At 38.5% G+C, this 26,611-nt stretch overlaps 1 protein-coding gene across 5 annotated transcripts in view; it reads left to right on the top strand.

Moving 5' to 3' along the window:
- Nucleotides 1–26,611, top strand: part of LOC149840864 (3-oxoacyl-[acyl-carrier-protein] reductase 4-like) — a 48,226-nt gene that overhangs the window by 12,285 nt on the left and 9,330 nt on the right. Inside the window, exons 3-11 of one of the 5 annotated variants that reach the window (XM_090003401.1) lie at nucleotides 855–908; nucleotides 15,381–15,461; nucleotides 15,544–15,589; nucleotides 15,669–15,763; nucleotides 15,845–15,877; nucleotides 17,458–17,592; nucleotides 17,673–17,766; nucleotides 18,271–18,353; nucleotides 25,157–25,508. In XM_090003401.1, the coding sequence (XP_089859527.1) occupies nucleotides 855–908; nucleotides 15,381–15,461; nucleotides 15,544–15,589; nucleotides 15,669–15,763; nucleotides 15,845–15,877; nucleotides 17,458–17,592; nucleotides 17,673–17,766; nucleotides 18,271–18,353; nucleotides 25,157–25,171 (636 nt within the window). In that variant the 3' untranslated portion in view covers nucleotides 25,172–25,508. Of the gene's footprint in view, nucleotides 1–854; nucleotides 909–15,380; nucleotides 15,462–15,543; nucleotides 15,590–15,668; nucleotides 15,764–15,844; nucleotides 15,878–17,457; nucleotides 17,593–17,672; nucleotides 17,767–18,270; nucleotides 18,354–21,898; nucleotides 22,333–25,144; nucleotides 25,509–26,611 lie in introns of those variants that run through there. The other 4 variants (XM_090003398.1, XM_090003400.1, XM_090003399.1 and 1 more) reach the window with 4 other exon arrangements.

Genomic DNA, 26,611 nt, shown 5'->3' with positions numbered 1-26,611 from the left:
TAGAAATATAGGGCACGATAGATTATTGAGGATTGTTTTCAGCAGCTGCCGCCCCTTGCTCACCGCATCTTCTTCTTCTTCATTGACAATACTCTGGTGCATATATTCTAATCAGAGTTACCAGTCGAGGAAGCGGGAGCGGGAAGCGATACGGGAAGCGGGAGCGGGAAGCGAGGCACTTTAAAAAATTTAGGAAGCGGGGAAGCGTGGGACCACTTAGAAGAAAATTCCGAACCGTCTCGGAAACGACCTAGGAAGCGAACCGGAAGCGAACCGGAAGCGAGGGGAAGCGAAAAAAATGAAAAAAATGGGGAAGCGAGGGGGAAGCGAGGGGGAAGCGTGGGGGAAGCGTGGGGGAAACGTGGGGGAAGCGTGGGGGAAGCGCTTCCCATAAAAGGGAAGTGCGCTTCCCAAAAAAGGGGGACGCTTCCCCTCACGCTTCGGAAGCGCGACGTTTCGCGCTTCCGAAGCGCGCTTCGGGGAAGCACGCTTCCCCTTTTGCCTAGGCGCTTCCGGTAACTCTGATTCTAATACACACGCTTGTTGATTATGTCTCTCGTGTAGAGGAACTGTTTAGTACTACTTTTAATCTAAGCCATAGCACAAGCGAAGGTGTGTGTGCGTGTGTTGATTATGTCTCTCTTGATGAAGAACTGTTTAGTACTACATTCATTCTATTTGATCTAAGCCAGCCCAAAGTCTTTGGTTATATTTGTTATACTTTGTTTCTACTACTATGAGTGATATATTAGCTTTTAAGGACCAAAGATTTGCTGTAATGCTAGATTTATCCAACTTATTGATTATTTGATTATTTTCTTTTCTATTCATTGTTTCTTTTATTTTTATTTCAGGTTCTTGTGAACTATTCAAGGTCCTTGAAAGAAGCTGAAGAGGTTTGCAGGGAGGTAAGTTCTATCACCTCCTTTTTTGCAGTTAATATCAAGAAATTGTTCTAGACGATGAAAATTTGTCCATGTGATTTAGGCAGTTGGCTGTATTTTTAAAGTTTACTGACTTAAATTTCACTACCATGAGTAATGGATAAGGGTACATTCATGTTTAATGATGTGCAATTGGGAATTGAGGTTAGTAGATTGTTGAAGAGACATGTTCTTTGAAGAGTTGTGTGAAGCAAGTTACCTTTTGGATGATTGGTAAATTATGGTAATCCATATACTTCAGGTCAATAGAGGTGAGAAATAATGAAAGGGTGCCTAAGTACTTCAGTTAGGGTTATACACCTCTTTGCTGATGAATACCTTTTTGCAATGCAATAGCAAGGATGGACCAAAATTTCAAATTCTTGTTTATCACTTGAAGCATGATGTCATTTTGACTACATAATCCTACAACTTTTACAGTGTAGAAAGTTGAGTCTTATTGCTTGTTTGAATTTTAGGAAGCTGCTGGGATGCATTGTTGCTGCAGAATGACTTGTTCTATTTAATGGAAACCAGTGTTATTAAAAACGCGCCTCAAGGCGCAAAAAGCGCACCTCGCCTCGAGGCAAGGGCCTTTTCGCCTTGAGGCGCACTTAAAAAGCGTAAAACCCTCAAGGCGTACGCCTCATGCGCCTTGAGGCGTACACCCTGAGGCGAGGCGCGCCTTACCGTGAGGCGCACAATTGAAAATCGGATGGGCCCGGACCCGAGTCCGACCCGGACCCAGACCTGTATGCTCGAAGGTTCGAGAGAACCTGTATCTTTCTCGAAGGTTTGAGAGAACCTGCGTCTTTAAAAAAGACACAGGCGCCTCTCTCGAACCTTCTCTCCACTTCGTCTCCTCTCTCGAACCTTCTCTCTCCACTTCATCCCCTCTCTCGAACCTTCTCTCTGCCACCGCCGGCCACCACCCGCCGCCGGTCATCACCTCTTCCACCTTCTTCTTTCCTCTGCTGAGAAGGCGTCGGCGACCCGCCGACCACTCTGCCTCTTGCGACTGGGTCTCACCTTCTCCGACGAGAACGACAACCTCCCCACCCACCCCCACACCGGCCAGAAGTTAGTCTGCGAGTTCCACGTCAAGGTCGCCAACTCCCCAAATGAGATCAACGCTGACTTGCGGCAGTATCTGATGGAGTGTGGCATCAACTTTGACGTTAACTTGCAGAACGGTATCGACCTGAACGTCCTCAACCCCCAGTTCAGGTGGTCGGGCTTGTTCATGAAGGACCGCATCACGTGGGTGGTGTTAGACACGGCCTTCAACTTCTGCTGGATGCTGAAGGTCGTCTGGGGGCACGTGTGTAACACGCTGCAAGAGTTCCTAAGATATGTGAGATTCTTCTTCCCAAGGTTCACTAAAGCATTTCTTATTTATTTATAATTTTAGATAATTTTTACAGTTTTTTTAAATAAATTTTTTGAGGCGTACGCTTTGCGCCTCGAGGCTTACGCCTTGCCTCAGATTTTGGTGGAGCGCCTTGCTACGCCTCAACGCTTTTCACAACACTGATGGAAACCATGAAAGTTATTTCAAATTGTATATGAAAGAAAAATGGAGTAATCCATGTCACGAAATGACATGGATCCCAATACACTTTGAAATGAATACCAAGAACCGAAATATAATGTATTTGAATACAAGCTCACCATAAGAAATAAAAATGAAACACAAGTATTAAGAATGAAATTAAAAAATACAAAGAACCTCACTACAAAACACTCATAAGTTTATAACAATCACAAATAATGTAAATCTACCCATCACTCTCACTTACAAAACACACACCCTCACATATTTACAGGAGAAGAGAGAGGAAAGGAGAGATTAAAGGGGAAAAAGGAGACCACACTAACCGTTGGACTATCTTCCAACAAGTAGCCCAAGTCAACCATGGTTGACTTAAAGTATATAATATACATAAATATATATTATATACAAATATATATACATACATACATATATAAACAATATATAATATGTATACATATATATATATATATGCATATATACATATGCACTTTTATATATACAAAAATATATATATATATATATATATATATATATATATATATATATATATATATATATATATATATATATATATATATATATCTTACCACCCCCCTCAAACTTAGGGTGACTTACCGTAAGTTTGCAATTACAGAAAGAATCCCATTACACAAGATATCATCATGTTCTTCCATGATACAAATTCTTAAAGGGGCTTCTAGATCTTCCTTGGTATGCTCGAAGGGTCCCGAGAATCTCCAATCATGCCAATACTTTGAGAACCTGTAAATAGAGCTAAAAGAGCAATCCAACTAAAAATAATTATACTTATATATATATATATTATTGGAGAGAGGATGGACAAGCACACCAAAAAATACAATATATAGAAAATATTTAGTAAAATAATTTAACATTTTTCAAAATCATTTAAAGTAAGAAAAAAATTTGACATTAATTTTGAAAAATCATTAATTTTTTAAATACAATAGTCATTGAGAGAGTCTCACCTCAATAAATAATTTTTAAGAAATCATAGTTCTTAATTCATAAGAGAACATAATTGCATATTATCAAAAGGAGAGATGCATGCATAAAATATCTTAAAGATAAACTTATAAATCATTAATAACTTTAAAGATTCATAAAAATATGCATTATTCAAAGTCAGTACACACATATATCTATCACAAAAAACGCATTAATGCATAAAAGACTTGAAATATGGATTTTCAAACAACATCAATACCATGAATATTTCCAGAAACCCGTAAATTCATCTATTATTCTTCATCTCACAGAAAATAGATTACAAAAGTTATATTTCACAGAACAAACTTTAACTTAAATACACCGATCTCACTAATATCATGTATAAAATGACAGAAATCAACAATGCAGATCGATTATCATAAGGACTGTCAAACAAAACAAAAAGAGAAACATTCATTCCCAAACCAATCGCTCAGGGTGATCAAAACAGGGAAAACCCCTGTTTCACGATTTCATGGTATTTGTCCCCATCAGAAATCCGTAAGCCCTCTTAGAAAAAATCCAAGAACAAATACATTAAGCGAGGTCTTAAGCCCTTTAACATAAATCAAACCCCCCCTTCTATCAGGAAAACTGAAAATCCCCAAATCGAAAACCCTTAACTGAAAAAAAAATAGACCCCCAACCAATCAACTAGGGTTCCGAAATGGGGTTGACAGCTAAACCCTCAAATCAGATGTCGTCACTACCCCAAAAACCCCCGAGTTTTCTCCTCTCAAAACCACACACGGAATCGAACCCCTATTCGATCCCTCACCCCGTTTCCAAGAAGACTCGTACCTTTTTGAAGATTTTTCCGGCGATCGGAGGCTGGAGACGCGAGTACAGAGCCGCGGCTGACGCTTCTCGTGACGGGGCTGCTTGCTGTGGCCTTCAATGGCAGTTGGTAGCCCCAGGTATTCCTGCGTGCCCTTTTTCTCCGATGCGCACCCAACTAGAGAGAGAGAGAGAGAGAGAGAGAGAGAGAGAGAGAGAGAGAGAGAGAGAGAGAGAGAGAAGAGGGCAAGACCCCCTCTCCACTCCCCCTTTATCGGCCCAAAATCCCCTCCCCTCTTGCCAGGAGGCGCGGGGTTGGTTACGCCCTGCGTAACCCCCCCCCCCCCCGCGCCCTTTTCTTGTTTTCTATTTCAGATTTATCGGGCAACCCTTATCGGGTTGCCCTTTTTACTCATATGCTCGTTACATAGGGTGTGGCCCGGGTCCGAACCCGAGACCCGTAAACCGACCCCAAACGGCATGGATCCACAAGTTGGATCCAAATGGATCCAACTGTGGATCCTTGAATTAATTTTATAATTAAAATTTTATCTATTTATTATTATTAATATTATTAAATCGTGGTTGATATCATTTACACCTAATTACCCCTTTATGGGTCCTAGATCCGAAATGTGGATCTAGGCCCAATTTGCATATTTTGAAATATTTTGTAACATAAACAAAAATTTGTTAGCGAAAATTTTTGGTTTTTACGTATACGATGCCGCAAAAGGGATAGACATAGGATAGATCCTAGAATTAAGTGGTGGGCACTAAAAGGAGCTAAACAAGAAATGTTTGTAGAACAGGTAGCTAAGGAAGCTAATTGGTGTCTCGAGGAGGATGCAAAATCAATGTAGAATAAGATAGCGGGTTGCATGCGAAAGGTGGCGAAGGAGGTTTGGGGTGAGTCTAAAGGCGGTGCACCTCTAGGTAAGGATACATCATGGTGGAACGAGGATGTCAGATTAGCTATTAAGGTTAAAAAAGAGTGTTATAGAAATCTAAGTAAGAGTCGTGATAATGAGAATTTGGAGAAATATATGATATCAAAGAAGGAAGGTAAAAAAGTAGTTCGAAACACGAGGGATAAGGTATATAAGGAGGTTTATGTCAAGTTGGATACCAAAGAGGGTGAGAAGGATATTTATAGGCTTGCAAAGACGAGAGATAGGAAATCGAGGGATCTGAGTATGGTTAGATATATCAAAGATGAAACACAAAGGGTTTTAGTCAAAGATGAGGAGATTAAGGAGAGATGGAAAGATTATTTTGATAAGCTATTTAATGAAAGTCATGCTCGAGATCTTGGAGACTTCTCCATTCCTTTTCATGAGATGAATCATGACTTCATGCGCAAGATTCAAAAGAAAGAAATTGCAGAGGCTTTGAAGAAAATGAAATCAAGAAGGGTAATTGGCCCAGATGGTATACCTATCGAGGCTTGAAAATGCTTGAGAGAGAAAGGTTTAGAATGGTTGACAAATCTTTTTAATAAGATTTGGCGGACAAACAAAATGCCTAATGAATAGAGGAAGAGTACTTTGGTGCCTCTGTATAAGAATAAGGGTGATATTCAAGATTGCACAAACTATCGTGGTATAAAACTCATGAGTCATAATATGAAACTTTGGGAGAGGGTGATTGAGTCTAGGTTGAGGAAGGTTGTCATGATATCGGAGAATCAATTTGGTTTTATGCCTGGAAGATCAACTATGCAAGCTATACATCTTCTTAGACAACTTATTGAGAGATATAGAGAGAGGAACAAAGATTTGCATATGGTTTTTATTGATTTGGAGAAGGCATACGATAGAGTACCTAGGGACGTTCTCTGGTGGACAATGACGAAGAAAGGTGTTTCTCTCAAGTACATTAGTATACTTAAAGATATGTATGAAGGAGTAGTAACCAATGTCCGCACTTGTGGAGGGGTAACAACCAATTTTCCTATAACGGTTGGGTTACATCAAGGATCTGATTTAAGCCCTTTCCTATTTTCTATAGTGATGGATGAGCTTACGAGATCAATTCAAAAAAATGTGCCGTGGTGTATGTTGTTTGCTGATGATATTGTTTTGATTGATGAGTTTAGAGCTAGGGTTAATGCTAAGTTAGAATTATGGAGACAGACATTGGAAGCAAGACGTTTTAAGTTGAGTAAGAGTAAGACAAAATATATGGAATGTCGGTTTAGTAAGCAACGAAGTAGTGATGGGAGTGTAGTGAAGCTTGGTGAGCAAGAAATACCGGTGGATGATTGTTTCAAATATTTGGGATCTATCATTCAAAAGTATGGAGAAATTGATGGAAATGTAAATCATAGGATAAAGGTTGGGTGGATGAAATGGAAAAGTGCAACTGGAGTGTTGTGCGATCGTAGAATGCCATTGCGGTTGAAGGAAAAGTTTTATAGGACGATTGTTAGGCCCGCTTTGCTATATGGTACGGAATGTTGGGCTGCCAAGAGACATGATATTCAAAAAATGAGTGTAGCTGAGATGCGTATGCTTAGATGGATGTGTGGAAATACAATAAAAGATAAGATTCGGAACGAGGAGATACGTAAGAAGGTAGGCGTTGCACCCATTGAAAATATGATGAGAGAGAATCGTTTACGGTGGTTTGGACATATTCGGTGAAGGCCTAATGATGCTCCAGTTAGAAGGATGGAGAAATGGGAAAATATATTAGTTAAAAGAGGTCGGGGTAGGCCTAGGAAGACTTGGATGAAGATTATAGGAAAGGATATGAATGCTTTGAACCTCACTGAGGACATGGCATTTGATAGAAATGATTAGAGGAGAAGGATTCATGTGAAAGACACAGAATGATTTTCTTTTTTGGTTCATATCGCCGACCCCAATTGTTTTGGGATGAAGGCGTAGTTGTTGTTGTTGTTGTAGTGCGGAAAACTTTCCATAGACCCGGGGTCCTCAGAGTTTCAATTCCAACTGGATAGTCAAACACCACAAAAGAACTTACAATCATCATCCATAAGAACCATGACAACCTCTTTATTTATGAATCAAAAAACAATCTCAAAGACAATGTTCTACTTAACAGAAAGTAATGTAATGAGTGACTGAAACATTGAACTGAAAAGAACAGTAGAACTAAAAGACAAAAGAAAGAGCCACTCTATGCACTAGTGAAGCCGTCAAAAACCAAGTGTGACTCTTGTCCCCTCTCAATAGCTAGTCAAACCTCACTGATCACCAGTTCATGTGAAAAACCAACAAAGTAGGGTGTCAGAACCGAAATTCTGAGCACAACTACTTCTAAAAAAACCAAGTGAGACAAAAAACATGGATAAGATTTCATATAATAATTTGCAGTATTTAAGAAATCATACATTCAACAGGTTTCGTATACTCACCAGGAAGGAACAATAGAGCAGTAGCATGTAGCAAGAACTAAGTAACCAAGTCAAGTCGTTCAGCATGCATTTAGGAAGTAAATAACATACACTCACCATCATATCATGATTTAGAAAACAATTCAAATATGCATGACCTAGTGCATAACAGGAAAATCCATGATTTCTTTACAATGTATGAATCATTTTATTATCTTACCTTTAAGTTTTTTTTTCTTTTCATATGTATACCCTATTAAATGCATACAACTTTAAGTTTTCTCTTTTTAATTACCATTGCCAGCGGATACACCAAACATGTACAATCTCCAAGGTTAAGTTAGGTTCCCAGGGTAGCTTAGCACACAATTTGTATTTTATTACTGGGTTCCAACTTAACCCTCGACCGAATCACTTTCGTAACATTAGACCTCTAAATCTAATGTCGGGGACACAAGGGACACCCCACCCCCACATGTGCCACTTTCTTGGTACAAAAAACAACCACAGCTGTGTCAAACACACCACCCCCAGGTAAAGTGACAGACTCTCCATAAAACCATGGTCAGGAGAAGGAACCTCAATATCGGGTTCAGGGCACCAAAATTTAAGCACACAGAGTTTTTGTATCCTCACAGTCTTCCCAAGATCAGATCTCCAAGATCCTCATTCTGCAGATAGAAGATCCCAGAACATATATTACACTGTTATTGTTTATTATATTTTTCTTTAAGTTTGCAACACCATATGCAAAAGTAAAGTGAAAACCCACATCCTCTCTTGTGAGGACCCTTACGGGACTCCAGCCCGTGATGACAAGTAGAACAGTGTAGTAGTGTGCTATATCAACTTGTGCGGTTTAAGTGATGCAATCAAAATACACATGAAAAGCAGTCAAACCGACGACTCTCCAGGCTGGTGATAGTCTATTTAGGCCATCGATCCATCACATAACAAAACCAAAACAGTGTTTCATTTATAACACTAGGCCAAAGTGCCAAATGTATGTGCTCTTATGCAAAAATAAACCCAATCATAAGCATGTCATTTCTCAATCATATGCATCATTACTATGTGTGTTAATGCCTACCTCTTTTGAGTGTGTGAGTGTGCACATACATTACACATTCTGATCAAGCATACATGTTCACAAAAATATCAATAACTGATCCATGATCATATTCATGATTGCACAACCAGTACAATGAAATGCTAAGATAACATTTTACATATTCACCGGGCAGAAGTATAAGTTTCTACATATGATAGAGAAGTTGGTTGGGCTTATCAACCCTGGACCTAACATCCTCCCAACTGAATATCCAACTCAGTCCAGCCGACTGAGCCTGTCAACCAACCCAACTATACACATATGCTGTAGGAACAAAACTGAAAAAAAAATCAGGCATAAGCAATATTTCCATTTATTTCACATGAATGGCATTAGTATGATGGACAACACTAATCATGGCAAACGTAGTTAGCTTAATGCACGTGTATCAACACACATTCCAACTGTCTATCTCACGATTTCAGTGTCAGAACAGCCCACACACATATGCAGTTTTATAACAGGAATATTATCTTCTGTTCAGCACTGAAGCACCCCATAGAAGTGGGTACCTGAAACATATTTTCCCAGTCAAAAATTTCAGTTGGGCACCATTCGGATTTCCCTTTTCTTAATTCTGGACAGAAGGGTCGATTCTTTCTGATTTAACTAGGCCATGAACTATACCCATCATGAATCTCAAACAAAACATGATGCCCAAATTTTATGCAGCAATTTAATCTAAGCAGAACTAAGCCTTCAACCAAAATTAAAAAAAATAAAATCAGCCCCTGTGGATTCAACATACACAACGTACCTATTTTTCTTTTTTTAAAAAAAAGAGAACAATAAAAATAGATGCACAGGTAAGCAATCAAGTCATCTAGTTCCTTTGCAGCATGCAGAGATACAACACAACATAGATAGGTTTTTCCATGGACTCTGCTATGAGCAAGCAACAACCCTCTGTTTGAATCTTCCAATATATGTACCGAGAAGCAAAACACTCGGTCAAAAAGATGTAACTGAGAAACACCACCGGAATTGGGAAACATCACAGGAAAAAGAAATCCTAGGAACCTAAAATTGAAAACCATGAATGAAGTTGGAGTCTACATTATCAACCTGTAACACCAACAAAATGGTTTTAGAGAAAGAGCTGGAAGCAAGGTTTTACCTCAAGAAACGATGATCTAAATTCTGTTTGATGTGATAAAAATAACACAAATTTTGAAGCAATAAGATGGAGGTGATGAAATCATAAACCCGACAACCACCACCCTCAACAAAACCAAACCAACCACTTTGCGCCCCCACCCAGTAGTTGCACAGTTTCCGCAACAAAAACTAGAGGAAGCAATGTGTTCTGATTCTCTTATGGTAGACTTATGTCTCCTAGAATCCTAGACAAAGTCCCTTCAAATGCCTTAAATATTTCGAGTAATTTAAAATATGAAGGGTTTGAACTTATCCCCGTTTACATGAGAAATCAAAACTTTTAATTACCCCTTCCCCCTCTTCTTCTGTTTTGCTTTTCTCTTCATTTTTTTTCCACTTTTAGCAGTGGCATTCCTGTTAATCTCTCTTTTTTTTTATCAGAAGGGAAAAGGTAGTTCCTGTATTACTCAAAAGGGTTCCCATGGACCCTCATCTCAAAGGATTACACGAGATCGAAACCACGCCTAGATTCAAGAGAAGCGTCGTACCTCTTTCGATGTTTTTTTCGGTGATCGGAGACGACCGTTGCGGGAGAAGGGTCGGCTGAGGTCGATCTCGGGTCGAGGGGGAACAACGAGGAGGAAGAAGGAGCTTCGCTTGACAAGAGTGGCGTATATGCCTGCCGCGGGTGGGAAGTTGCTGGCGACGGTGGCTCTGACGATGCGCACAAAAACGAGAGGGAGATGAGAGGGAGAGAGAACGAGGGTGAAGGAGAAAAAGGGTTCGGGAATCCCTTTTTAGAAGGAAGATGGCTTCCTGAGAATGGTGGAGGCCGTTACCCTTCCTCCGGTGGTTGCGCCCCCATTCTCCCCCATTTTCCTTGCGATCAAAGTTAGGGTTCTCTCTGAACCCTAACGTCTGCATCTGATATATCAGGCAACCCATATCGGGTTGCCTTATTACCCCCTCCCCTTTATTTGTTTTAGCGTGCGGGTCGGGTTCGGGTCTGTGACTCGGGATCCAAATCTGGTCGCGATTCTGGACCTGCACCTCCCACTCGGTATGGATCCATGGTTTGGATCTGAATGGATCCAATCGTGGATCCCATGAAAATACTTGTATAAGGATTATTTTACCTATACACCTAAGGATGCTTTCTGGGTCTCGGATCTGGAATGTGGATCCCAGGCCCAAAACCTCAATTAACAAATAAGGTTATTACAGCAAGTCAATTTCAACATGCGCCCATGTCGGTTCACATGAGTGCAGTGTTAAGAATAATTTGATACATCAAGAAAACTATATCTAAAGGGCTATTCTTATCCTTTCATCATCTTGAAATCTTATTGCTTATATTGATTATGATTGGAGAGGTGATCCCAATAACCGTCACTCCACTACAGGTTTTTGTGTGTTTGTAGGTGATTTCCTCATCTCTTGGCGATGCCAAAAGTAACAAAAAGTGTTTTTATCTTTTATGGAAGCTAAGTATGGGGCGATGACTACAACAACCACCGAGGTCGTGTGAATGAGAACACTACTTTCAGATATGGGTGTTGATGTTTCAGAACCTTCAAAACTATGCTGCGATAACAAAAACGTCATATATATAGCCAACAATTACACATTTCATGAGCGAACGAAACATATTGACATGGATTGCTACTATGTTTGCGAAGAATATTTGAAGAAAACAATTACTTTGCCATATGTTCAGTCTGAGTTTCAGATTCTGGACTTCTTCACCAAATCTCTTTCTCTACTCAGATTCTTGTATCTTCTTAGTAAACTTTCGGTGATTTCACCGTAAATTTGAGAGGGTATATCAATCAAGGGTATTTTGGTCATTTTAGAATATGTATTTGGTACAGTCCGTTAGGGACCGAAATGTATTTTTGCCTTTTTTATATAAAATGTAATGACTGTTGGGAGGCAGTCCAACCAGTCGTTGGACTGCCTCCCCTCACTACAAGTGAGGCTCTATAAATAGAGCCTCACTCTATCCTTTTAAGCATGCTCTTAGAGGCATTTTGTGTGAGTTTATAAAATCCTTTTTTTCTTATAGGCTTTGTGCCTTTGTGTTATTGTGAAGTTCGTGTTTTCTATCTCTTTTATGAGATTGTGATCAGTCCATTAGAGGACACGGTTTTGTTGTGCACTTGTGTAGCCCTTTGTTGGCATTGTATTCGTGCACCCTTGATTCGTTACATATGTCTGCCTGCTAGTGAAGATAAATGAATTTAGAACAGGAAATTCTTGTGCATGTTTTCCTTTCATTTCCATTTCCATTGTAATTTTGATGTCAAAACACCTTTCTGCAAGCCTTCTTTCCTCTGTTTTAAATGACATTTTCTATAACTTTTACAAGGAAAAGGTCAGAAAAAGTTGGTACAAGCAACCAGATATGTATTCTGTGATTGGGCCCCTTCATTACCTGAATGATGTGTGATCCAAAATTGATGGTTTGATTGATGTATATTATGCCATCTGTTTAATGCTCAGGTTATGGTTATTCTGAAGTTTGCTATGTTCTCATTGTGTGCAATCTACTCTATTGTCCAACTGTGTTGTTTCTGTATCAGTTTTAGTTCTAAAATTTGCTTGAGTGCTGAATGCCTGTTTTGATATTTCTCTACGCCAGCAGCGAGTGGTGATGTTACAAAACCCTATATATGTTTGAAATGCTCCTAGCTTTTAAGGTACATTGTAGCATATCATCATCTCCCTACAAGCCTTGTTCCAACTACATGGGGTTGGCCTTATGAATCCCGTTTTCCTATTGATTTCTATCTAGACCTACAGCCTCTCCTTACAATCTTTTGTATCGCCTGGTGTGGCTCTATTTCAAGTTTTCAATGTTTTTTCCCTTTTTAAAATTCCTTTTACTTGCATCATGCACCACTTTTCTTATTGATACTGTGATATACTTTTGCACATGTTCAACCTATGTCACATGGGTGCTGGTGCGGGTGCGGCACTTTCAAAAACCTTGGGTACGGGGGTGCGGCAATATATATATATATATATATATATATATATATATGTATATATATATATATGTATATGGACAAGGAGAAATGAAAGATCAAATGAACATGAAGCCCCAAGATTACTCTTCTACAAAACCAAGAAAGTTCACAAATAGTAACCAATTGAAAGAGGGGAACGAGTAAACAAACGAGGAAATACAAAATTTCTGCCGAAGCAACTCAAGATCGAGCGATAACTACCGAGATCCCCACAAAACCCTAACCCTAGGATTACAACCAAGGGAAACCCACCAAATCTCAATTAATCGAAAACTTTACAAAAAATTAGACCCCAAGAAGGAGTAAATCACACAAAATACAGACCGATCGAAGGCGGATTCGAAAAGCCCCAAATCCTAACCCTAAATTCCAAATACCCACTAGAAAACCCAAATCGAAGACGGATCAACGGAGAAAATGAACATAGGTTGAACAACCGTTGATCCGAACCACGAGATCTCAACATGTCAGCTGCGGCAAAGGGAAAGCAAACACAAAGACCCAAAAAAGCACAAGCCGTGCGCACAACCATGTGCACGATGGACATGTTGAGAAGCCGAGCACCCAAGCACCTCGTGGCAAATTAGCACTGCTCGCAGCCACGACGACGTCGGCCCCCTCCCCGACATTCTAAGAGTGAGAGAGGGAAGACGTAGAGGAGAGGAGGAGAGCAGAGGGAGTCGAAGAGGAGAGGAGGAGATCAGAGGGAGTCAGGGGCATAATTGGTTTGGCAGAACGGTTCGGTTTCAGGAGGAGACGAAGGGAGGATTAGGCAAAAATCCCTAATCCTCCTCTTCACAACCCTTTTCATCGGGATTTTTTTAGTCTAAAAACTGGAGGAAAATGACCCTAGGTGCATTGACCGCACCCAGGGTCGGGTTGACCGCACCGGGTGCCGCACCCTCACCCGCGTCGCGTCGACGTGGGTGCGGCACCTGGTTGGCCGAATCCCTGTGACATAGGTTCAAACCATATTAAATGGCATCATTCATTTCTAATCTTGGTGGTATTCTTAAATGTCTCCTTATCTATTCATTTCTAATCTTATTCTTTTGTGCATCTAACTTAATGCACACACACACACACACACACACACACACACACATATATATATATATATATATGACATGTACTCTCTCTTCCTGTCATTTTTAGCAGTCCAAATCTTAGTGCTATATAAGAGTGTTGATCTTATAACTGTGTTGTAAAATTGTGCTTTTACAATTATTGAATAACACTCTACTAACTTGGCATCATATTGTCCAGACTCCAGACAACACAAATCCTACTATTTGTTCCAGAAACACAAATCTTACTGTTTGATATCTTTCTCAAATGTACCAGAACTTTTAACACATCAAAACTTTCAAATATCTGGATTGCTCTATATGTATATGTTAATATTTTAAGGAATATCTGGTACATTTTTCGATAAACCTTTTTTGTTTATGTTCATTTTTTCTTAAATTAGGACCTATCAAAGTCAATGTGCAGGTTGTATGGTGCAAACTTAGTTTGCTTTATAAAATTTTAAATTGACGTAGGAAACCTTCTTTCTTGATGTGGTTTAGTTTTTCTCTTTGGATTAAGGATATTTACATTCTTTTAGGATTGCTTGATTTCCCTTAGACATTTCTTTCTTTGGCAAAGTTTGTCTAACGATAACTTTTCACCAAGATATTTCTTTAGACAAGGATGTGCATCAATTTACCCAAAAATAGCATGGGGCTTATGCTTTTTGGACACTTTTTCCTGGTAAAAGTTCCCTTTGTTTGTTGTGCACCATTGAAGAGTGTGGGCTCCATGATATTCTAGAGCGGAAGTGTCCAAGTGGATGTTTGTACTTCCTCTCAGACCATACTAATATAATATTCTTTGATCAGACCATCTAGTTATTTATTACTCTTGGATTGGAGTGTTTTCCATTTTATTTCTAAATTTACCCTAATTTTTTGAGGTCTGCATCCATTATGTGGTATATGGGTTATGTCATTTACATAATTTAATGGCATGCCACTTCAATGAATCACTGGTAGTGCTGCATCGCTACCAAGTTTTGGACCTTTCATCATGATTTCTGCTTGTTGCATACCCTAGTGTATTCCCATATGAATACCATTTCCTGCTTCTGTTCGAGCAGCAAATGGTGTACCCTTTTTGTGCCCTTGAATCCACTGGTACCTGCAGAGCACCAGGAAAGGTACCGACCTTGTGGGTCTGTACCCATAGTGTTGTTGAAACTTGCTTCAACATGAATGACTCCTAGGTGTTCCACACCCACTCTCACATGAACTCATATGGCTATTTCTATGCGAACCTGTTATTATGATGGATTTTGTCATAAACCCAAAAATTACCTAATATATCAAGTTTGAATTAAATATACCACTAGATGAAGTTTTAGTTTTTCGTAAAATTTGAAATTTCTAATCACCTTCCTTCTTTTGATTCAGACCCTTGTATTAGCAGGGGACAATTTGGCTAGTCCTAGTGGTAATATTCAATTCTGTGACAGATTGCAGAGTCTGGTGGGCAAGCACTTACTTTTGGAGGAGACGTTTCCAAGGAGGAGGATGTTGAAGCCATGATCAAGACTGTGAGCAAAATATTGTGAATAGTGAATTATTTATATACTGTTTTCTACATGAGTTGATGTCACTGCATTTTGCTATCTGCAGGCAGTTGATGCTTGGGGGACAATTGACATTTTAATAAATAATGCAGGTTAATATGAATGCTGTGATTTTATATTTTGTCACTGCTGGTTATTCTTAATATTCTAATCATGCTTCAATGCCTTCAGGGATTACTCGGGATAGTCTCTTGATGAGAATGAAGAAATCCCAGTGGCAAGAAGTTATTGATTTGAACCTCACGGGTGTGTATCTTTGCACACAGGTATACACGTTGCAAACTTTAGCTTCCTCTGTGCTAGTTGGCTTTGAATTTGTAGCTTATTGTCTTTGTTCTATTTTATAGGCAGCTGCAAAGGTCATGATGAGAAAGAAAAAGGTATTGTGGAATTATTTTTTTCTGGTGTGCGTTTTTAGTACAAGTTCAAACTAAATGGAGTTGTAATCTATAGTTGAAATCATGTGTTCTACAGTTTGTATATTGAGGTAGCGAGGGATGAGTATGTTATGATAAGACACCAAAAGCAAATTTAATATGACAATAATAAAAGATTATTTATCCTAAGCACTCATCATTGTGTTGGAACACATATCTCCTCTCTTTCTGCTAAAATTGACATGGTATTTGATGTTTTGGCATTAATCGATCCCAAGAGGTGACTTTTTTCTTCTATTGTTCCAAAATCTTGTCCTTTAATTATTCCAGGATTTTTATCTTACGTTAAATTTGTCTATGGCTGCTCCTTGTTTTCAATATTGAATACCTTTTTTTCTTTCATCCTGTCTTTCTTTATCTCTCCTCTTCTGCAGAAGCAATTTGCTTTGGTGCATTGTGAAAGTAAATATGGAGTTGAATGAGGATACAGTCGCTTCATTAGCCCTAGCAATAGGGCTGAACGCGAGTGTAGTTCGAGCCAAGCTTGGGCTGTATTGGCTCCATTTGTTAAGATAATAGGTTGTTCAAGCTTGAGTCTAGCTCGAGCTGAACATCTTTAACTAAAAAGACTTTGAAAACAATGGAGATACCAAAAGCAAATTTAATATGACAATAATAAAAGATTATTTATCCTAAGCACTCATCATTGTGTTGGAACACACATCTCCTCTCTCTCTCTGCTAAAATTGACGTGGTATTTGATGTTTTGGCATTAATCGATCCCAAGAGGTGACTTTTTTCTTCTATTGTTCCAAAATCTTGTCCTTTAATTATTCCAGGATTTTTATCTTACGTTAAATTTGTCTATGGCTGCTCCTTGTTTTCAATATTGAATACCTTTTTTTCTTTCATCCTGTCTTTTTTTATCTCTCCTCTTCTGCAGAAGCAATTTGCTTTGGTGCATTGTGAAAGTAAATATGGAGTTGAATGAGGATACAGTCGCTTCATTAGCCCTAGCAATAGGGCTGAACGCGAGCGTAGTTCGAGCCAAGCTTGGGCTGTATTGGCTCCATTTGTTAAGATAATAGGTTGTTCAAGCTTGAGTCTAGCTCGAGCTGAACATCTTTAACTAAAAAGACTTTGAAAACAATGGAGAAGGGTCAAGATTCGAACTCACCACCTCCCCTGTGAATGACCAGTGGCTTACCCGTTAAGATTTTTTCTCTATTTAAAAATATTTGCATATACTAAACTAATGCCTTATATAACCAGTTAACCACACAAACCGAGCTTGATCAAGCTAATCAAGCTTAACCGAGCACCTGTTCAAGCTCGGCTAATTTATTTTCTCAGAGCGAGCCCAAGCCAAGCTTAAATGGGTCAAGCCCTAGCTAGCTTGGTTCATTATGCACCTGTACCTAGCAATCCAAACCCGAGTACAGATAACAGTACATGACCATGACATACAGCTTCAAACATCTTTTACCTGTGTTTTATATTATTAAGGCAATTTATGGTATTCATGTTCACTTGTTGGATTATTTCAGTAATATGTTAATCTTTTCCCCTTCTTGATTGTGCAGGGAAGAATTATCAACATATCTTCTGTTGTCGGTCTAGTTGGGAACATAGGACAGGTCAACTATAGTGCAGCAAAGGCAGGAGTGATTGGATTGACCAAGAGTGTAGCAAAGGAATATGCAAGCAGAAATATCACTGTGAGAGAGAGAGAGAGCTGTGTGCGTGTGTGTTTGTGTTTTCTTTCTTACATGACCTTTTTTCTTTACTTATGGTATAGGCAAATGCCATTGCACCTGGATTCATTGCGTCTGACATGACTGCAACACTTGGAGATGATGTAGAGAAAAAGATATTGGACACAATTCCTTTAGGTAAGGGATGTTGAATCATCTGTGTGACTTTTGTCACCAACTTAAAGAGAAACAGAACGTTTGGTAGTTCAGTGCTAGAATATCAAATGTTAAGTTGTTGGGCTTTACTTGGAACAGAGCACATTTATCTATAGTAAAAAAGTAAGAAAACTCCAAAAATAGAAGAAATAAATAAGTCTGCACCAAACTGAGAAATGGAATGGGGCTGGTTATTAAGGCATACTTTTCACCGGAACAATTGCACTCACTCTTTTTCCTAATAACATGATAAATGACATGAAAGATCATTTTAGTAACCAATTAAAGTTGAGTTTTTCTTACTATGTTCACTTGGTGGCTAGAATAAGGTGAAGGGGGAAGCGATTTATGTCAAAAAGGGATTGGAAAAAACCAGTGGATTCATCACTGAAGCTCATCATGTGATTCTTTTAGATGTTATTCTTATAATTTGATTTTTACCTTGTTCGATGTGCAAATTACATTCTTAGCCTGGTTCATTCACAGGGAGATATGGAAAACCTGAAGAAGTTGCAGGGTTGATTGAATTCCTGGCTCTTAGTCCTTCAGCTAGTTACATCACTGGACAGGTAATGCTTTGGATAGGTTTCCATCCTCTGACTTCTTTTTGTTTCATACAAGTACCACTTAGCGTCTCATACCAATGAGGCTAAGTGGCATGGTTTGACTGGTATATGATACAATTACATATGTCTTTCCCTATACATGGTTGTCCTCTGCTGGTTTTGAGCATGTACAACCTAATCTTCAGTGATAAGCAACCTTCTTATGTTATGAGCTCATATTCATGTGAAAAGATTTCTGTCATAATCCATCAAATGATTCAACAACAAACAACAACATCAACTACGCCTTCATCCCAAAACAATTGGGGTCAGCGATATGAACCAAAAAAGAAAATCATTCTGGGTCTTCCACATGAATCCTTCTCCTCCAATCATTTCTATCCAATGCCATGTCCTCGGTGAGGTTCAAAGCATTCATATCCTTTCCTATCATCTCCATCCGAGTCTTCTTAGGCCTACCCCGACCTCTTTTAACTAATATATTTTTCCATTTCTCCATCCTTCTAACTGGAGCATCATTAGGCCTTCGCTGAATATGTCCAAACCACCGTAAACGATTATCTCTCATCTTATTTTCAATGGATGCAATGCCTACCTTCTTACGCATCTCCTCGTTTCGAATCTTATCTTTTATTGTATTTCCACACATCCATCTAAGCATACGCATCTCAGCTACACTCATTTTTTGAATATGATCTCTCTTGGCAGCCCAACATTTCGTACCATATAGTAAAGCGGGCCTAATTGTCATCCTATAAAACTTTCCCTTCAACCGCAATGGCATTCTACGATCGCACAACACTCCAGTTGCACTTTTTCATTTCATCCACCCAACCTTTATCCTATGATTTACATCTCCATCAATTTCTCCATACTTTTGAATGATGGATCTCAAATATTTGAAACAGTCATCCACTGGTATTTCTTGCTCACCAAGCTTCACTACACTCCCATCACTACTTCGTTGCTTACTAAACCGACATTTCATATATTCTGCCTTACTCTTACTCAACTTAAAACCTCTTGCTTCCAATGTCTGTCTCTATAATTCTAACTTAGCATTAACCCCAGCTCTAGACTCATCAATCAAAACAATATCATCAGCAAACAACACACACCACGACACATTTTCTTGAATTGATCTTGTAAGTTCATCCATCACTATAGCAAATAAGAAAGGGCTTAATGCAGATCCTTGATGTAACCCAACCCAACCGTTATAGGAACATTGGTTGTCACCCCTCCACAAGTGCGGACATTGGTTACTACTCCTTCGTACATATCTTTAATTATACTAATGTACTTGAGAGAAACACCTTTCTTCATCATTGTCCACCAGAGAACATCCCTAGGTACTTCTATCGTATGCCTTCTCCAAATCAATAAAAACCATATGCAAATCTTTGTTCCTCTCTTTATATCTCTCAATAAGTTGTCTAAGAAGATGTATAGCTTCCATAGTTGATCTTCCAGGCATAAAACCAAATTGATTCTTCGATATCATGATAACCTTCCTCAACCTATACTCAATCACCCTCTCCCAAAGTTTCATAGTATGACTCATGAGTTTTATACCACGATAGTTTGTGCAATCTTGTATATCACCCTTATTCTTATATAGAGGCACCAAAGTACTCTTCCTCCACTCATTAGGCATCTTATTTGTCCACCAAATCTTGTTAAAAAGATTTGTCAACCATTCTAAACCTTTCTCACCCAAGCATTTCCAAGCATCGATATGTATACCATCTGGGCCAACTGCCCTTCTTGATTTCATTTTCTTCAAAGCCTCTGCAATTTCTTTCTTTTGAATCTTGCGCATGAAGTCATGATTCATCTCATGAAAAGGAATTGAGAAGTCTCCAAGATCCTGAGCATGACTTCCATTAAATAGCTTATCAAAATAATATTTTCATCTCTCCTTAATCTCCTCATCTTTGATTAAAACCCTTTGCGTTTCATCTTTGATACATCTAACCATACCCATATCCCTCAATTTCCTATCTCTCATCTTTGCAAGCCTATAAATATCATTCTTGCCCTCTTTGGTATCCAACTTGTCATAAACCTCCTTATATACCTTATCCCTCGCATTTCGAACTTCCTTTTTAGCTTCCTTCTTTGCTATCATATACTTCTCCAAATTCTCATTATCACGACTCTTACTTAGATTTCTATAACATTCTCTTTTAACCTTAATAGCTAATTTGACATCCTCGTTCCACCATGATGTATCCTTACCTAGCGATGCACCACCTTTAGACTCACCCAATACCTCCTTAGCCACCTTTCTCATGCCACCCGCTATTTTATTTCACATTGATTCTGAATCCTCCTCGAGACACCAATCAACTTCCTTAACTACCTGCTCTACAAATATTCCTTGTTTAGCTCCTTTCAGTGCCCACCACTTAATTCTAGGATCTATCCTATGTCTATCCCTTTTGTCGCATTTTCTAATTCTAAGATCTAAAATTAAGGCTCTATGTTGTGTAGCTACACTTTCTCCTGGTGTAACCTTACAATCGATGCAACAACCCCTCTCTCTCTTTTTAAGTAGGAAAAAATCTATTTGACTCGTATTAACCCTACTTTTAAATGTTACTAGGTGAGACTCCCTTTTCCTAAACCAAGTGTTTGCTAAGATCATATCATAGGATAAACAAAAATCTAAAATCCTTTATCCACTTTTGTTTTTTTCTCCTACACCATAGCCTACATGGATACTCTCAAATTCATCCCTACTAATGCCTACATGTCCATTAAGGTCACCGTCGATGAAAAACTTTTCTCCATAAGATATCCCTTGTACTACTCCATCTAAATCTTCTAAAAATTGACGCTTAATGAAATCATCTAAAACTACTTGAGGTGCATAAACACTAATAATATTAATAATATCCGTACCTAATACTAATTTAATAAGTAAAATCCTATCACCCTTCCTACGAACCTAAACTACATTATCTATAAACTCACGACTAATAACAATCCCTACTCTATTTCTATTTATTCCTGTATACCAAATCTTATATCCCCAAGGTTCTATCACTTTTGCTTTCTCACCTACCCATTTGGTCTCTTGTAGACATAAAATATCCATCTTTCTCTTACACATAACATCTATTAACTCTACCAACTTACCAGTTAAAGACCTTATGTTCCAAGTGGCTAACCTAATTTTATGGTCTTGAACTATCTTCTTTACCTCCACCCGTCCAACAAAGTGAGAGAACCTTTGCCTATTTGACACCACACCCGGGCGCTGGTGTGACGCGTCGCTTCTGGATGACAACCTAGCAACCCTTGCCCATTTATCACTGCCTCCGGGCCTATAGAGTACAACGCGTCGCTCAGTAGGGAACGCCCCAACGAAATTCTCATATTAGTTCATATTCATAGGGTGTGACTAAGTTTTTATGCTGGCTGTCACTGGCCTACCGCAACCCTCCTTTATCGGGGCTTGGGACCGGCAGTGTATAACTAAACAGTTATACAGAGGCGGAGTTATAATCCATCAAATGATTAATGTAAAATTTTGTTCCCAGGTTTTATCCATTGATGGCGGCATGATCATGTAGATCTGCACTGCCCCTGTCCACGCTACTGCCTCCAGCTAAGTGCGTCAAAGTTGAATGAGGTAGGGTAACACAGCTTACTCAGTATGTTGGAGAGGATGCTCTGACAGGAAATAGTGATATATATATTTTTTTGAAGTGAGAAAATATTGAGTTTTGGTAGGATTTGTAGGCACAAGTTTTCGTCTGAAGCTTTTATAAGGTAGTTGGAGTTTTTCTTCTCTTTTGGTTGGGACTGACAGTTTTGATAGTGAATGAGCGGACAAAGAGCGCTAGTATATTGGGAAAGGTCCTCAATTTCTCAAGCAGAATGAAGTGAATAGTTGTCCTGTTGGCTGATTCTTTTCAAATATTATGTTGTCAGTTTGATGCACGGCTCTATAACGGCAGCTCTTATTTTCCAACAATAGATGTACATAGGAATGATGTCTGGAGATTTTGTGGGACACTGCTGTGATTTGGGACGTCCCTTGACAGGCTGAGATGTAGGCCGAGATGTGCCACGATGACTTGTCCTGTTTCGATGTCTCTAGTGCAAAACACGATGATTACTTTTCTCCTGCCCACCAACGATAGTTTTCTGTTGGCTTTGACCTTGCCATAAGGGCGTACACCTCTGGGTATCGAACTCTTGATGCCCTTCAACTTGAATGCTGAGCCCTGCGGGATTTATATCACTTGTGCTTCACCACGCTAAAGTCCTCTTTAATTAATTATTTTCAATTCACAGATATTTTCCCCTTCATGTTTATATATGCAACCTAAAGGTGAAACTAAGTGACTTTGCAGTTTTCTGTCCAGGTTACTCCAGTTCAGGTTTCTTAATCTAGGTTTGATTCACCCTGCCCTAGCTCTAAGTTTGGTTAGCCACGTTCTGGCTTCTATGTTCAATTTGATTTTTCAGGGTTCAATCCAAATCAGCTTTCTAAGTCAAGATGTAAATCATTTTGACCCGGTTTCAAGTTTATTTTTGGTTATCCATAGGCTGGGTCTGGCTGGTTCTCAGCTTGGCTGAAACCAGGAATTCTTTGCTTGGTTGATGGTCAGCTAGTGTCTGCCTAGGTTAGATCCTGTCCACAAAAAGGCTAGCTATGATTGTGTTTAGTTCAGCTTGGTCGATATTTGGACTAGCATTCCAGTGAGGTCGGATATTAAATTATTAATAAGTTTATTGCCTCCGGCTATATGTATATGATTCTATGGATTTGTATCGTATGGAATATGAGGAGAATATCTGAAGTTAAAAAGAATTTGCTTCCGTGATGTTAATTGTGTTAAGGGAAGGATTTCTTGATCCATTTGTTTGAAAAGCTCTCTCCAAAATCTCACTTTTTTTTACTCAAAACAGCTTGAATTTTTGAGTTATGTTGGTTGATGTATATTTTTTGGGTTATTAGACATGAATGTCACCAAGTTGATGGGATGTCACAAGTTCAAAACCCATGCGGCATCATTCCTTGCTGCAAGGTTGATGTAACTCCTCTACCCTAAAAATTATGATTTTTTTTTATAGTTGGAAAATCATAGCAAAAATTATTTACGAATAAAGAGATTGGACAGGTTATAGATATATCAAACCATTCGTCGTATTAAATTGAATTTAACAATCACAATTAATTTAATTTAGTCTCATAGTTTGAAAATAACATCATAATCATAAATATTTAAATGACAAATAAATGCCCAAATCCAAAACTCTGCAAAAATGAAAAGACTTGGTTCTGGTTTCACCGCAATGTCATGTCATTGCAAAGATTCTTTACTTAGTACTTGTATGATATATATTAGGGTTAGACTCATCCAGTTTCCAGTAGAAAATACTATTCAACATATGTAAATCAAAACTAGCATATATGAATATATTTTGGTAAATTCATATAAGTATTCAAGGAATTATCCATTTCAAGTATGTATAACATTACAGTGTATAATAAGAAGTTCATTAATAAAAAAAACATACTCTTATGCATAAGCAGGTAAATAATGTATGCACTTACCGATGTTAAAATAGATAGCTCTTTTTTATGCATGGGTAATCTATAATTACTTTTGTTTTACTTTTCTTTTTAAATAATGCATGCTATGCTTAACTATATGCACAAACAATTATGGTTTCACTTCTTAGCCATGTAGGTACTACACAAGCTTAACCTGGATTAGGACCACAGACTTAGAAGGATAATTTTAAACAATTTGTGGCTTAACCCTGACCACACACCTTTCACCAATATCGAGTAAGGGATGACCTAGTCGAGAGAGAGCTCTCAACACCACCATCCTGATGCATCAGACTTCACTCATGAGTTCCACCTCTAGACTAATGTGAAGGTTTTTTTCTATCTTTGTGGCTGGGGAAGGGCAACCTCTGGTGCTCAAAAACTTATTCTACGAAGCCTGGAGTACCCCTTACCCTCTAATTGTGAGCCCAATAGAATTAATGTTCATATGATAATTTTTTTAATGCATTAATTCTACTATTTATCCATGCACATGCAAAACGAATCTAATCTAAGATTTGGGCTTCTTGTTCGGGTGCATGAATACATGATTCAATGCTAAGGATGCTGTCATGCCACATATGCAATTTGTAATACATCAAATTCATTTGTGCATTCATTCATAGGCATTGATCATGATTAACTACATGCATCCATACATAATCATATGAATCAACATAATGCACAACATATGAAATTCGATAGTAGTGTACATTCAATCATATGCATGTAGTAATAATTTTTTTCGATGTCATGCTTAGTAGGAACTTAGAACTTGCATATACACAACATCACATGTCACATCTTCATGCTACTTTAATATTTAAAATTATAGATTCATATAAGATATTCATTCTATGCATTGATTAACTAGTCCATAACCGGTTCAGGATCCGTTTAGGCCCACAATTGCTCTGTTGTTTTGACAGTTACTTCTCTGTGAACAGACTGAAATTAGAGCTCAAATTTTTAAAAAATATGTAAAATTTTGTTAGCTTTTCAATGCTATAAATTATTCATAAAAACTTCTCTGAACGAGAAAGATACAAGATACGAATGTTTTATCAAAGGTTTGACCTCACCTACATAGACGAAAATATAAACAAGTACAAACGAACTAACACATGCATTATATATAATTTCCCTTCATTTTGTAGACATCTAAACAATTAATGATATTAATAACTATTAATATCTCTATATATAATTTTTATTTTAGTCAAGACTACAGGTGGACTGCGGCTAGCACAAGGAAGCTTAACAACTGCTACAGTCTGGCCAAAATGTGACAACAAGGCTGCACCTTGCTGGTCACCCAAGCTAATCGGCAGGCTGGGTTCCGATTGACTCGTCTACTGCACCTTAACAGGTGCAACTGGGTCTACCTGATGATCAACACAACAACTCGGTTTTGCTGTATTGGTTAAGATCGGTATGGTCTGCGACTACAAGGAACGGCCGGTTGAGCTTTGGGAAAACCCCAGCCGGTTTGCTTTAGCTGCCAATTTTAAATGCATGCCTCTATATATATATATATATTTCTTGTAACAATTATAAACATTGAAGGATCTAACCAACCCAAAACTATAAATAAGTCATATGAATCAATTTATTTCATCAAAACTATTTAAGGCGAAACTAGGTACATCGTTGCATATTCTTGTTACGTAAAAATTAAATACTTGACAAAAATATGAAAGGCACCCCATAAAACTCTTTTACATAGAAATAAAGAAACAACATGCATACCGATTCTTATTTACGACACCACGTATGTATAGACACACACCCATACATAGGCATACCTGTATGCATAAACCGCACGATATTTTTCTTTCTCACTGGTTGGGTTGAAACTGAGCAGGCCCAGTCCATCGAATGACTGGTCTGGCCGGTTTCAAGGAGCAATTCGAAAGTGATCCCTAAGTGGATCAGTTTCTCGAATAAAAAACAATCACCTTAAATACCAACCCTATAGGTTTCTCTTTTTTTTTGGTTTTTCAAAAAAATGATATTATATATAAGGAACTAAACAGACCCATCCCACTAAGGTCTTGTCAGGGTTGCTCCTAAGTTCGATCAATTTTAACAAATTTGCCATGCTTTAAAAACCCGACTACTAAACTTCATACCGCACCATCAAATAACATTATATATATATTGAACAACGTCAACGATCATATATAAATATATATTAGTACATATGTATATATAGCGTAGTTGCTCAATTTCTCATTGCACAATGCTCATGTCTTATCCATACTTGGATTAGTCTATAAAATCAGTTATCGGTTGTGGAGACCAATCTGATGCTCAATAGGTCTGAACTGACATTGACCTTCACATGTGTAATGATCGATGTATGGGTTCAACCCTATCCAGCTTCAAAATATGCTCGTGCATACGAGGCTCGATCTACAAGTATCGGAATGAACCTCCTACCTCAAAAAATCAAATGAAATCGTCAGAGTTGAAACTGCACGAACACCAAACTAACATGGGCTCAATTCGGTTGTCTCCTTTGAAATGACTGTACTCCTTGGATGAGCTCCCTCTAATGAAGTTTCAGCACCTTCCAACCCAATAGAGAAGAAGAAAACACAAAAAGAAGGAAAGAAAAAGATGAGAGAGAGAAACTTGAAAAAAAAAATAGAAAATCTAATAAGGGGGCCGTGAGCTCCTCCTT

Source organism: Nuphar pumila, chromosome 4, assembly GCF_984573655.1.
Source record: "Nuphar pumila chromosome 4, dmNupPumi1.hap1.1, whole genome shotgun sequence".
NCBI lineage: Eukaryota > Viridiplantae > Streptophyta > Magnoliopsida > Nymphaeales > Nymphaeaceae > Nuphar > Nuphar pumila.
Note: the sequence above shows the minus strand (reverse complement) of the source record. Positions and strands in the feature narration are given on the sequence as shown.